A 12,520-nucleotide genomic window follows, 5' to 3' on the forward strand; every position below is an offset into this window, starting at 1 on the left:
GCCTTGGGTGGCATGGTTTAGTGGGAGGGGAGTTGGAACTAGATGATCTTAGTCCTTTCCAACCCTAACTATTCTATGATTCTATGTAAATGACTTCAAAAAGCATTTAGACCCAGTAATGAAAGAAATATTCACAGAGAGACAACTGCTAATAGCCCAAAAATTTTGCAGTCAGAGGAGAACACACCTTGGAACTGTGGACAGAGGATACTAACATATGCTTAAATTGCAAGGGCAATTGCCATTTTTTTGAACAGATTTTGTGTAACTGGAGCTGTAGATAGACAAAGTGTTACTATTTCTGCAGTTACACTGGTAAGAACAAGAACTCCTGTCTGGTTTTAACTGCTTCTGAAGCAGACAAGTGGAGGGAAAACTTGTTTGCAGAAGAGAACTCTCTCCTCACACATGAATGTGTGAGAAGAGAACTCTCTCTCACACATAAGCTCTTCAGGTAATCAAGGGAAATTAATTCAAACTGTTCACTCTGAAACTCAGTTTGCTACTGCAGCATTTTCAGTTGCGTGCATCTTCAATACACTCTGCACTCACATACATACACAACAGAATGCTGAAACTTCTGTTCTTACTAATGTGATGCATTTCCAGCCCTTTAGTTCTCACCTTAGGTTTCACACTTTTTTGTATCCTGTTCAGTATAAGACCTGCTATTTCCTGAGAGGAACTGGGCAAATTTAGGCTATCTGACCTTTATGGCTTTCTGCTTTGTCTTCTGAGTTGTTTCTAGATGATAAGTGAACGTAGGGATGTAATGGGCAATGCTTAGCCATTGGGGTAAAATTTTTAGTTCATGCACATGTTGCTGTTGGTTGGAATTTCCAAATGCTGAGATTTGGGGTTTCCTAGTGGGGGATCCGTTATAACAAATGACTATAGTTGAGATCATGAGTTGTTAATTAGTGTTTCTTCTGGCAGTAACAGTACTGAAGACCGTGACTGACATCCTGACTTTTAAATTAGTGGAACAATGACTCCATGTAGACAGAAACCCTATATACTGTTAAACCTTCCTGGTGTCTGAAAGACTGCTGTAAGAGTTCACTCTTGGTTAAAAAAGAATCTTATCTCTGTTGGTCTCTAGCATAATTGTTATCTATAATGCAATTAAGAATGTTCAAGTGATATCAGATTTCAGCATATAGTGAAGTGACAATTCAGCTTCTGTAATCTGTTTAGGTTTAAATGTTTGAATTCTGCATCTTTTAATTTGTTCTCAAGGTGCCCCAGATAACCAATGTGTTACAATGTGTGGTTTTGCTGATAACTGATGAAGTAGATTAGTACAAATTTCAGCTACATTCTTCTCAATGAGGATAATCTTTCTGTTTTGATACCAAGGCTTGTTTTTAGTTAGTTAAGGCAATGCAAAACAAATAATCTCAACATACTAATTTATAATATTGCTTACTAGGATTTGGAAAAAATTCCTCACTGTGAGGGTAGGGAGGCCCTGGAACAGGTTGCCCAGAGAGGCTGTGGATGCTCCATCCCTGGCAGTGTCCAAGGGCAGGTTGGATGGGGCTTTGAGCAACCTGGTCTAGTGGAAGGTGTCCCTGCCCATGGCAGGAGGGTTGGAACTGGAGGAGCTTTAAGGTCCCTTCAAACTCAAACCATTCTATGATTCTCTGATTCTATGAAATAAGGAGCTGACTGGAAAATAAGAGAATTAATGATTAAAAAAAAAAATCAGATTTTTTTATGTCTACTATTTAAATTAATATCCCCTTGTTACCTGAAAGTTAACTTTTATGTGAAAGCTTTCTATGTGATAAGTATGCCCAATAACTTGAACACAGAAAGAATCTGAAAAATGTTTCCAGGCCTTCCAAGACCTTTAATTTGTCATAAACAGGAGTGACTGATAGTGAGAATAGGACAAGTGACAGCTTTGAAAAATGATTATTTAAGCATGTATTTTCCCTGAGCAAAAGGTGGATGTTTCTTGATAACTACCTGCAAAGCATATGTTCATATTCTCAGGCCAGATTAGCAACAAACACGTAGTGCATACAGGCATGTTTGTGTGCAGATGATTGAGAAAAGAGCTGGAGATGAAATGAATGCCATGCTGTGCTGGTGAAAGAAAGTCAAGGGTCTTGTAACCTCAATGAAGCCATTCCACAACGCACCAGCTGAGCATTATCCTAGTTTGAACAGTGCCTTTTTCTTTGGGTTATTTTAATTCTCAGCTGTGAAGAACTTCTGATATTTTTCTTCCTTATTTCTTTTTGCAAAAAATTGCTGAGGATTTTGTGAATTACGTCATTGCTTAAACCTTTGCTTGACCTTTTGTAATCAATGAGAGCGCTAGCCAGCATTGTACAGCCTGTGTTGTGCAAACATGCATTGAATACTGTAATTCAGTCGACTCCTGCAGGTCGAGCTTGCAGTGTTTATTTCAGAAAATGGAGAAACTACCATAGATTCCTCTAATTGAAAAATGAGGTCTCTCACTTATGTTACATTGTGACCCACCCACTGAGGAAAATTGTCTACAGATTTTACAGATTTCACCCTTTTCTGTTATTCTTAATATACTCTCACAAATTTTTTATTTCAATTACAAGTGATTTTCTTGTTGCTAGATGGTATCTTCTTTTTTTTTTTTTTTTAAAGGGCAGTTTGTCATAAAACGGGGGCTCATGGGTTTTTTTTGCAAACTGTGGGTTGATTCTGAAAAGAGCAGATGCTATTACTGTGTAGCTACTGTCAATTTTATCAACACGAACTTCTCCCTCTGAATAAGATGGGCTTTGTCATTGCTGAGGAAAATACGCATTTTATTTTGCATGGAAAATCTATCCTGATTATTTCTTAAAATGCATACTCTCTGATATAATGATTACAATTGGACTGTACCTACATTCCAGCTACTGTACAGCTTCTCTAAAGATATATTTTTGACACTTAATTGACCCTTATTTACACAAATGAAAAATATGTATTTGATTGAAAATATTTATGACGTAAGTACCTCAGAATTAAAAAACCCAAACCAGCAACCAACAAGCCAAACACAGAATTATGGAAATGTATGTATCAAGCCTGAATTTCAAGAGGTACAACTATTACAGCCATATAACTCACTTCCTGCAATGTATTAACATTATAATTAATCACCTCATAATTGTCTGTTCCCATCATATAACTATACTCGCTATACTATGAATGCTACTGGATAAATGTAATTGGAATGTCAGACTTTATATGGATTTGTGGTGTAATGTGTAACAGAACTCATTAAATTAATAATTGATACAGTAAAAATAGTTAATCAGAAAGGAATCTGCATCAACTAAAAGGGATGCATAAATCTCCCTGCTTGTGTTTGCATAGCTCCATATACCCCTCAAAAAGAAAAGAAAGACTAGGGATAAGTTTTAAAGGTAATTCATTCACCTAGGATGCTGCCTTCTGGTCATGTTGTTTTGTGAGGTACATGCCTCAAAGACAAGCATTATGTTAAATGTGATACATGACTTTGACAAACAGAAGATACACGGTTAAAATTCATAGAAGTAACCCAAAGAATGTTCCTTCTGTGTGTCACATCTCTGTAAACATTCAGTTTGGAGTAACAATTTACATGTAAAGTCAATGTGCTCTTCTATGTAATTTCAGAATTTCTGTGTTGACACCACCAAGAAATTGTGCTCAAATCAAGCTGCTGATGTTTCAGGATTACAAGTTAGTTGTCAAAATGATTTGATGCATCATGACAATAAGAAGGACATGACTGGAAATGCTACATCAGTGGAAACCAGTGTGATTAAAGGTCAGTTAAGCTTTATTATTTGAGTTATTGATATAACAAAGCTTCTACCCAGCCCTGAAAAGTAATTTACATGCAGAATTATCTTGTGTGATTTCACTTGGAATATGTGTCTTATTCAAAAGAGATGAAAAGTGAACATTTCTGTTCTTCCTTCATAAATGCCATAAGGCAAATTCATCCAAACTCTCAACAGCAGCATGGTCTTAAACTCTGTTTGACTCTGCAGCGTGAATATTCAGTAGTTTTTAGGAACAGACGTGTGGAAAAGATGCACTTTCTTTTTGCTTTAGGGTAACGCTTACGCATAATCTGTTATTAAAAACTCTTATTCCAACAGGTTTGAAAGACAAGCAAACAATTTACATTAAAGGTGTCAAGATGTCTTCACATTTTTGTATTTTGAAGGAAAAAAAAAAAAGAGCAAATTATTTGACTGATAATTGGTTTTAAAGTCACTGTTTGCTTGAATTTCCCAAGCATTTTTGATAGAAGGTTAGTTCCCCTAGTTATCTTTCATGTTTTTCAGAAGGAAATGTGCTAAAGTTGAGAAACTAAATGATAAGAGGACAAATTTAAAAGACTTTGCAGTACATATAGAAAATAAATTTAATTAATCTGTCACTGAAATATCTGAAATATGAACACATCACATTAATTACAATACTGAAATATTTGGAAGACTAAAGCACAAATGCTCATTCTCACAGCACTTTTTAACTGATAACTGGTATCATAACTGAATTTCCCATAAAGTTTCTCCTTATTGTCTTGTCATTTAGTGTGTAAGACTCCTAAAAAGGACTGTCTATTTGAAACTACTCATATTGACAATGCCAAATGCAACATAAACAGCGTTTATAATGAATTAGCGTAGCATGTTGAATATTCACTAATCCTTACTGCTGTAGAAGTTAATTGTTTGTGGGCTGGTTTTTGAAAGTTATTTTGGTATCTTGCTGCTTTGAAAGATAATCCCAAATTCGATACTTAGTGGCTTTGAAAAATCTACCTGCAGGCTGTTTTATCACTGCTTAATGATTTGATTAGATTTGTAGGGGTAAATGGTAGCTTCCATATTGGCAGCTACAGAAGACATTATCCTCTCTCAAAACTTGAGGGAAAAAAATGAATACCAAGATGGGTTAATGTTGTACTCTTCTGTGTCAAAGGAACTACCTGCAAATCACTGGGACTTGGCTTTGACAAGCACTGTCCATGCTACAGGGATCAGTTGGATCACTTGCATTGATTAATCTCTGCAGGGTGAGGGAAGCAGTGGGGGGGTGCACCAGAAGAAAACATGAACAAAGCATCTGTACTGAAGTAGGCCAGGGTTAATGTTTATGCTGAGGACTGGCTTATTCACAGATAAAAAATAGCCTTTGTTAAGGAAGGTTTCAAAGAAACACTCAGTACCTTTGTTTAGTACATACATACAAAATCAAGAAGCAGCACATCGTAACGTTTCTTCTTTTGCAAGGCTAGGAAATTGCTTCTTGTTAAATTGCCTTGGAGTATATCCCTGTACAAACTTTGTCTTAAATTTGAGTGCAGTGTGGGTTTGAGCTAGGCAGATTTAACCTAGATGAAAGAATAGTGATGGATTGTATGCTGACAAAATGAAATCTTTTTCTGTGAGATGTGTGTTAGTATAGCCCAAAATTATTTGACTTAATTCAAAGATAACTGCAGAATTATGCAGGAGATTTGATTAGATGGCATAGCAGTTCTTCCAGGCCAGCCAAAGGATTCCCATGAGTCCACTGTTGCATGCAACAAGCTTGCCCATTCCAAAGAGTATACTCTGCTCTGCTAATTCACAAGATAATGGATTAGAAAATATGTCAAAATTAATAACACAGACACACTCCTGTGGGTTTTGAGTAGGAGGAAATACACTATTCACTGACTAATCTTTAAACTTCTACTGATGAATGTTAAGCCACACTTCAAAGCACCAACCTCTTTCAGATTCCTAATAAGGATGTTGAATCTGTGCTCTCAAAAAAAAGCCCCAACAAGAGGCAATTGCTATTTCTTATCAAAGGCCACACAGTTCCAAAAAGCAAAGCAACATGTTTTTCTCTCAGCTTTAAAGCCTCTATTGTCTTTCCTTACAGAGTTCATGTTAATAAATATAGGATTTATTATCTTTGTTGCTAAGAAATTGAACCTTTTTCTTCTGTTGCAATTAAACCTGAATTGACCACTAAAGACATTATCTTATTTTCTTATATTTGACTGAGTTTGAATTCATTAGAAATAATAGCAATATCTGCAGGAGAATAACTCTCTTTAGAAAACTGCTCTATCAGTTTTTCTATGACCTTGAAATTTATTCTAAGTGGAGTTTCTAAAGCTGATCTTACCTAATCTTCTTGCTCGTGGTTCAGTTTTCTGGAATTGTTACAGTCTGCAATAAAAAAGTGTTTATGTTGACTTTGTTTATTAGTGTCAAGACGTTTTGGGGAGTATATTTATACATTCTGACTTCAAGCACTTAATTTAGGAGGCCAGTGGATTGAAGAAAATGAAAAAAGAATGGGCCTTCTGATTGCCATTTAGGATACACATATAATGTCTACTAATTTGGCAGTGCAGATGGTTTAAGAAATTTCTGCCTCTGTGCTGTAGCTTGCTGTCCCATCAGTTAAGGCCACACGTTTGGTTATGGATCTGTGGTCTAAAACAAATATTAAAATTAATTAAACAAAATAGCCCCAAAATCATAGAATTAGGAATTCTTAAAAAAAGAAAAAAGGGAAAAAAAAATCTGTTCTTTCATGACAACACAGGGATTTTTTATTAACATTCAGAATTAGGAATTAGGCACATAGTGATAAGAAATATGAATTAGGAATCCTTTACTGTATGCATGTATGACAACTCTATCCAGCTTCCAACTGCATCTCAGTCTTTGGTGAGGGCAAAACTGTTATTAGGTACTTTGGCTTCTATGGTCCTGTAACTATCTTTAAAAAAATGCAATTGGACTCTTTTTCTGGTTTTTTGGGCTGTGAACACAAAACTTACTCTTGGCTGATGCATGTTCTGGGGTAAGTTTAAAAAAGGGAAGAAAATGATGTGACGGAGATCACATAATTTCATAGGATAGAGAGTACACTTTACTAAATTATATTTAAACATTTTCAATCAACTTTGCTCTTAACCAAACTGTAACTTGTTCTACAGCAGGGCAAAGAAAGCATAGGGTCTGAATCTTTACATATTTCATTTGTTTCTTAGATATGACTAATTGTAATTGCAGCAATAGGCTGAGGTTCCAGGCAGAAGCTTGGAGAAGTGGTTGCAAAGGAGACGGTAAAGCAGTTACCTGTAGGGTAACTGAAAAGGCCTTCATGTGAGCTCTTGCCCAGTGTCCAGCAGTGCTGCCTGGCTGTGCTCCACGAGCTCTGTGCAGAGCAGCACCTGGGATCTAAAGGGGTGCATGCCAGTGCCCTCAGCCCTTGGCATACCTGCTTGCAGGAAGGTATTGTTGGGCTTGAAATACGCAATTGTTTAAAACTTACGGGAGCTGTTTCTTATCTGCAAGATCTGTTGATACACTGGGGATTTATTTTACAAAAAGAGGCAGTAGTGCAACAGTGGAAATTAGTGTCTCTAAGAATTCAATAAAACCAGCAAGGCAAAAAGTGCCAAAGAAGAAAATTAAAATATAAAAGGACAGTGGAAGCGGTCAACAGACGTCTCTTCCAGGAAATTTAAGATTTTTTAAGAAATTAAGTTTAAGATTAAATTCTTCCAAACAATGTGTTGGTAGATTCGCTTGAGAGATAAATATTACCCACACATGAATTGTAACCCTATAGTGCATATGAAATACTTTGAAGGTAGCACTTTGCAGTTTTTAAAGATATGTTACATCATCACCTGAAGTAATAGTTGATGAATGCCAGCTGAAGGAACAGTCCATTAGTTTTATAGAGACTGATTCTGCTCTCACTGAATAGTTTTCAGTAGCAATTCATCAGGAATTAGCTCTCATTAGTACTGAGGAACATTAGAACCAGACCCACAGCAAATAAAATGTTACTGTTCAACTGTTCATAAAAACACTTTGGCTTCTGCATATGCCTTTAGTTCTGTACATTTTCACTTCAGTAATGTGCGGAAATAAGGATGTGGTTCTACCAAGTTTAATTCACGTTGCTATTGCACATAGTAATTCACAACTATTGTTTTCAAATATGGGATAAATAAACACTAAATGTTATTATGTGGTTGAATGTTAGTTCATGCAGCATAAAACCTGAACTGAGATATTTGCCACAGCTATAAAACTGTGTTATGGTCACAGTCAGAGTTGTTTAGGTATGCAGCCTTGTATGTACATGAGTTGGGGTTTCTAGCACTGGTTTCATTCAAGCAGGAGTCCTGATGGGTTGAGTTACTTCTGTTGCCTACATTTTGAAGGAGGGCAGAATTGGGAATTATGACAATTGTGACCTTGAAATCTGTGAAAAAACGGGGTGGGGGGGGAATAAATCCTACTCATTCAAGGATACAAGTGCGATAAATGAAAGTGTTTAGTCTGCAGAGCACTACCCTTCCACTATAACAGCAAACATAATTATACAAATTCTTCCAGGAAGAGCAGGATTTATTAAATTTGGTTTAATAAGTATTCAGGTCTGTTGCCCCCTGTTGCTCTTCTCCTGATAATAACCAAAACTCTCCTTATGGCACTCCTATCAAATGAAAAAGAGCAGGGCTGGAGCTATGTGTGTGCTGAGTGGCCAACAAATGTGCACATACTGATTTATCCTGCTGGCTGCTGCCAAATGGAGTGTATAACAGCTGTGTTCTGCATGCTTTTCTTTCAAGAGAGGAACTAATTCAACTCTCGCTTTTGTAACCACATTGAGACTTCTGCCCCTTTTTCAAATCTGACTGAAATTGGCAAAAAAAACTTTTAAAACTACTGAAGAGATTGATGGATGGATAGACAGCACAATGACATAAGCCTTGTTTTCTTAGCAGGCTGAGATGGCATATCTGATTCAGTAGCTCAGTGTTGAGAGCAATAGAAATTTTTTCAATCAGGGAAGGAAATTGCATTGATTTCACTGTTCAGAATCCTCTTGGGATCGTTCAGCTTGTCCCATTCATTGCTTAATGCTTTACTGAAGTGTAAATATATACATTTCAGAAGGCATCCTACACAGGTTTGGTACTAAGGACAGCTTTGATTTAGTACGGCCTGATGACATTAATTTCCCTTCTCCTTGAGCTGTCTTGCTTAGAAGCATATCATTTTGTTTCCATGTGTTTGGAAAAGAATGAAGTCTGGCTATGCCATCCATGAGCAGTCTGTGCTTTGTATCCATATTAGCAAGTCTAAGCACATAAACAGTATTTCCCTTGCTGAATCAAAGGGGTTAGTTTATTCTTTCAGTTTACTTTCATTACTTTCATTAGTTTACTTTTACTTAAGTGAAACACAGCCAACTTGCAAATGAACTACAAACCTGAAAATGTCTATTAACATAGTGGCCACATATGTGAATGAGATCTTAATTAAATTTCTCATTATATGTTTGGGATTTTGGTTGGGGGTTTTGTTGCTGTTGTTTGGGTTTGGTTTTGGTTCTTTTTGCATTTGATGCGTAGATCTGTAAATACTTTTCAAAGTTACTCATTCCTAAAAAGTAGCAGGGGTACTTGTAGGTAAATTAGTCTATGAGAAACTCTGTGCTGGTGTGGCTAGTCAGCTACTTGATTAACTTAAGGGTTATTTCTGGCCTTAAAAAAAAATCTATAAAGGAAAGGATCACAACTTCAGAAAGAAATGATTCCTACACAGCTTTTCAGTGAGAGACACCTCAGCTTTGGAGAGTCTCAGGAGGAGCACAAGTGGGAGTTGGACACCACTGGGAGTATATGCAGCTATTTTCTTGACAAAGGGGCACACAGTGGTCATAAGAGTAAGCTTGGGAGGATTCTTGTTTGAGAAGCTCAGTCCCATAAAGAAGGATCTGTTTGACAAGCACAGCCTTGCTGGGAGGTTGTCCTGGGTTCAGGACAGGCTGTGAGGCCCTGTGTATATGTGCATGTTGTAGCAAATTAAACAACTAGGAACAGCTTTACCAAAGGCAGTCTTTCACACTGTTTTGCCATTTCAGGGGAAACCTTTTGCTTTAGAAATACAGCATCCTCTCAGTTCCATATAATGTGAAGCTTCCTGATAAAGCCCAAGGGGGAGCTGCTCCTGGTAAGGGAACTTCTATCCTACTGCTACCTGGTTCTTCCCCACCATAGCATGAACCAAGGGATATGGTGGCTCTGGAGGCAGAATGTGGGGCATTCACTGGCCAATACTTGTGATGTCCTGCTCCATATGACCAGTGGTCCCATGTGGTTTTTGGAGCTACCCCTAGCCTCAAAGAAACAGTAGGATCACCCAGGCAGAGAAGACGACTCTGGGACCTTTTGGCAGCAAGCTATACCTCACCAGTATGAGCTGTAATGTGATGCTGTCTATGTGCCAAGATTCAGTGCAGAACTCAACCCAGTGCTGGAGCTGCAGAGTGGTCTCCTGTGAGGGTCTCTGCCTTTGTGGGAAAAGGCAACTGCTTTTGGGAGGGTTTGTCCTCAGTATTGCCTGAGGTTGGTCTAGGTGGATGTAAATAAATATGCTTCAGAACTTTTAATTTTAACCTCAAGCCACTTTCAAGCCTGAATCTTTGTTACGTCACCTTCAGATTAAGAAGAAATGGGAGGTTTGTTCTAGGAAATCCCAAAGTATCACAACAGTTTCCTAGCTGCAGAGGCTCATCTCTTCAGGTAATGAAACGTGACAGCAAGGGAGCAAATCTGCAATAGGGATGGTACATGCTGCACATGGCAAGTGGACTACTTTTCTCTTGATACAGTCAGACAATTTTATCTGCCGGCTTTTACACTATCAGTGATTACACTTTTAAACTATTTTAATAAACCTTATAGTTACTTGTGCACAGCTTGTGGAGAGTAGACAACAGATTATCCTGTTTGTCCAAAGACACTGAAGTACAAGTATTGTGCAAAAACTAAAACAGGAATTCTTCAGCTAAGAGTCTCTCATAAAATGCTCAGCTGGGTTTCATTCTTGATCTGCAAGGTATTCTTCAGGAACTTAGGTAAGTCTTTTAAGATATGAAAATAAGAGAAGTGAGGAGAACGTTGCTTTCTTTGCCTTTTGCTTTTGTGGTTATCTGCATGAATTGTACATTTTTTTTATAGGGCAAGGGCAGAGTCTTCCATTTCTTTACAGTTATTTTTTGCTAACTGTTCAGGTCTAACAAATCAGGCACTTGGCAATTGTGAGGCAGAAGAGGATGAGGAAGAAGAGCACAGCTACAATTATGTTGATGAAAACATAATTGAAAACATAAGTAAAGTATTTCAAGACTCCACCATTAGAAATAAGCATGCAGTCTCTGAAGGAAGAAGGTGAGTGTGACCTGTGATCACTTGTGGATGCCAACAAGTGTGGGCAGAATGATTTTTCAGGATGGCCAGTAACCTTGACTCCCCAAAGCAAGGGAGGATTTTCCCTGGGAGCTGACACTGTTACCCGGAATATCCTGTAAATAATGCAGAAAGGGCAACTCTGAGCTGCTGCCTGTGACCCCCTGTCACTTCCAGCGATGTCACCTTTGTCAAATCCGTACCTATCATCATTCTGGTGACAGAGGTGCAAGATCAGGTTTGCAGATAGGGACAAAAACTTAATTAGACCAAATGTAGTCCTTAAAAAACACACACAAACCCAGAGAAAGGCTTTATATCTGAAAGCCTGTGTAATTTTTCTGATTTGTGCCAGTTTGCTGTAACAAATTATAGTACTATAAATGCAATCCTTTCCCTCTTTTGAGAAGTGGATGCCTTGTTGTGCATGACTAAGGGTTCTCTCTTAAAAAGCTTTCAGGATTTATCTGTGTTTTCACTAAAGCCTCGAGGCTTTAACTGCTCTGGCAGTCTGCAGAGAATTAAAGTGCCAGTGAACAGGGTCTTTGCTTCTAAAAAGCTCCAAGAATCATTTCCAGCTAAACAGATTAGACTTTTTTCTGAGATTTGAGTGAAACTGTGTAGTCCCACCTCTTTTCAGTTGTAGCTGAACCTTCTATGAACTTCACTTGATTCAGCTGAATTGTTGAAAACCCAGCAAAACTTAATGTTGTGTTTCAGAGATTTTCAAAATTGTTTTATTATAAAGTGGTGGTTTATTTCAAAATGAACCTTGTATTTATTTTAAAATGGCATGCAAAGTTTCTATTCTATTTAAGTAATGTACTGAATCTGAAACAAGCTGTTATTTTTTTCTGAAATGCTCAAACCCCTCAGAAACACTACATCCAGGGTAGTGTGTGATGTCTCTGTGGCCATCTCTTCCCCTATTCACAGCCACAGAAACTCCAACTTACAGGAAAGACTGAAAAATGAAACAAAGCAGGGAATTTCACATAATGCATTGCTTTCTCAGTCCGCATGTCACTGGGATGGGGACTTGCTCTATTGCATAAAGAAGTCAAGAAAGATAGAATGAAACCCTATTTTGATTAAAATAGTCGTTTTGACTATAGGCATTCAAGGAAAAGCACAGTTTCAAGAAGCTATGCCAGCCTAAGGGATCAGCATCTAATTATACTACTTACTGTTGTGGCATCAGCTCCTTTAAGTCTTTATCCACCTGCCCTTTAAACTCCCTATCAATAGAGGCAA

At 37.7% G+C, this 12,520-nt stretch overlaps 1 protein-coding gene across 2 annotated transcripts in view; it reads left to right on the forward strand.

The window, feature by feature from the left end:
* The window catches only part of THEMIS (thymocyte selection associated), a 76,689-nt gene that overhangs the window by 60,662 nt on the left and 3,507 nt on the right, over positions 1 to 12,520 (forward strand). Inside the window, exons 5-6 of one of the 2 annotated variants that reach the window (XM_057409070.1) lie at positions 3,643 to 3,796; positions 11,092 to 11,252. In XM_057409070.1, coding sequence (XP_057265053.1) covers positions 3,643 to 3,796; positions 11,092 to 11,252 — 315 coding nt within the window. Of the gene's footprint in view, positions 1 to 3,642; positions 3,797 to 11,091; positions 11,253 to 12,520 lie in introns of those variants that run through there. The other variant, XM_057409061.1, reaches the window with a different exon arrangement.

The sequence above is a fragment of the Pezoporus wallicus genome, unplaced genomic scaffold, assembly GCF_028554395.1.
Source record: "Pezoporus wallicus isolate ANWC-B61680 ecotype Strahan unplaced genomic scaffold, APGP_CSIRO_Pwel_v1 contig_3817, whole genome shotgun sequence".
NCBI lineage: Eukaryota > Metazoa > Chordata > Aves > Psittaciformes > Psittacidae > Pezoporus > Pezoporus wallicus.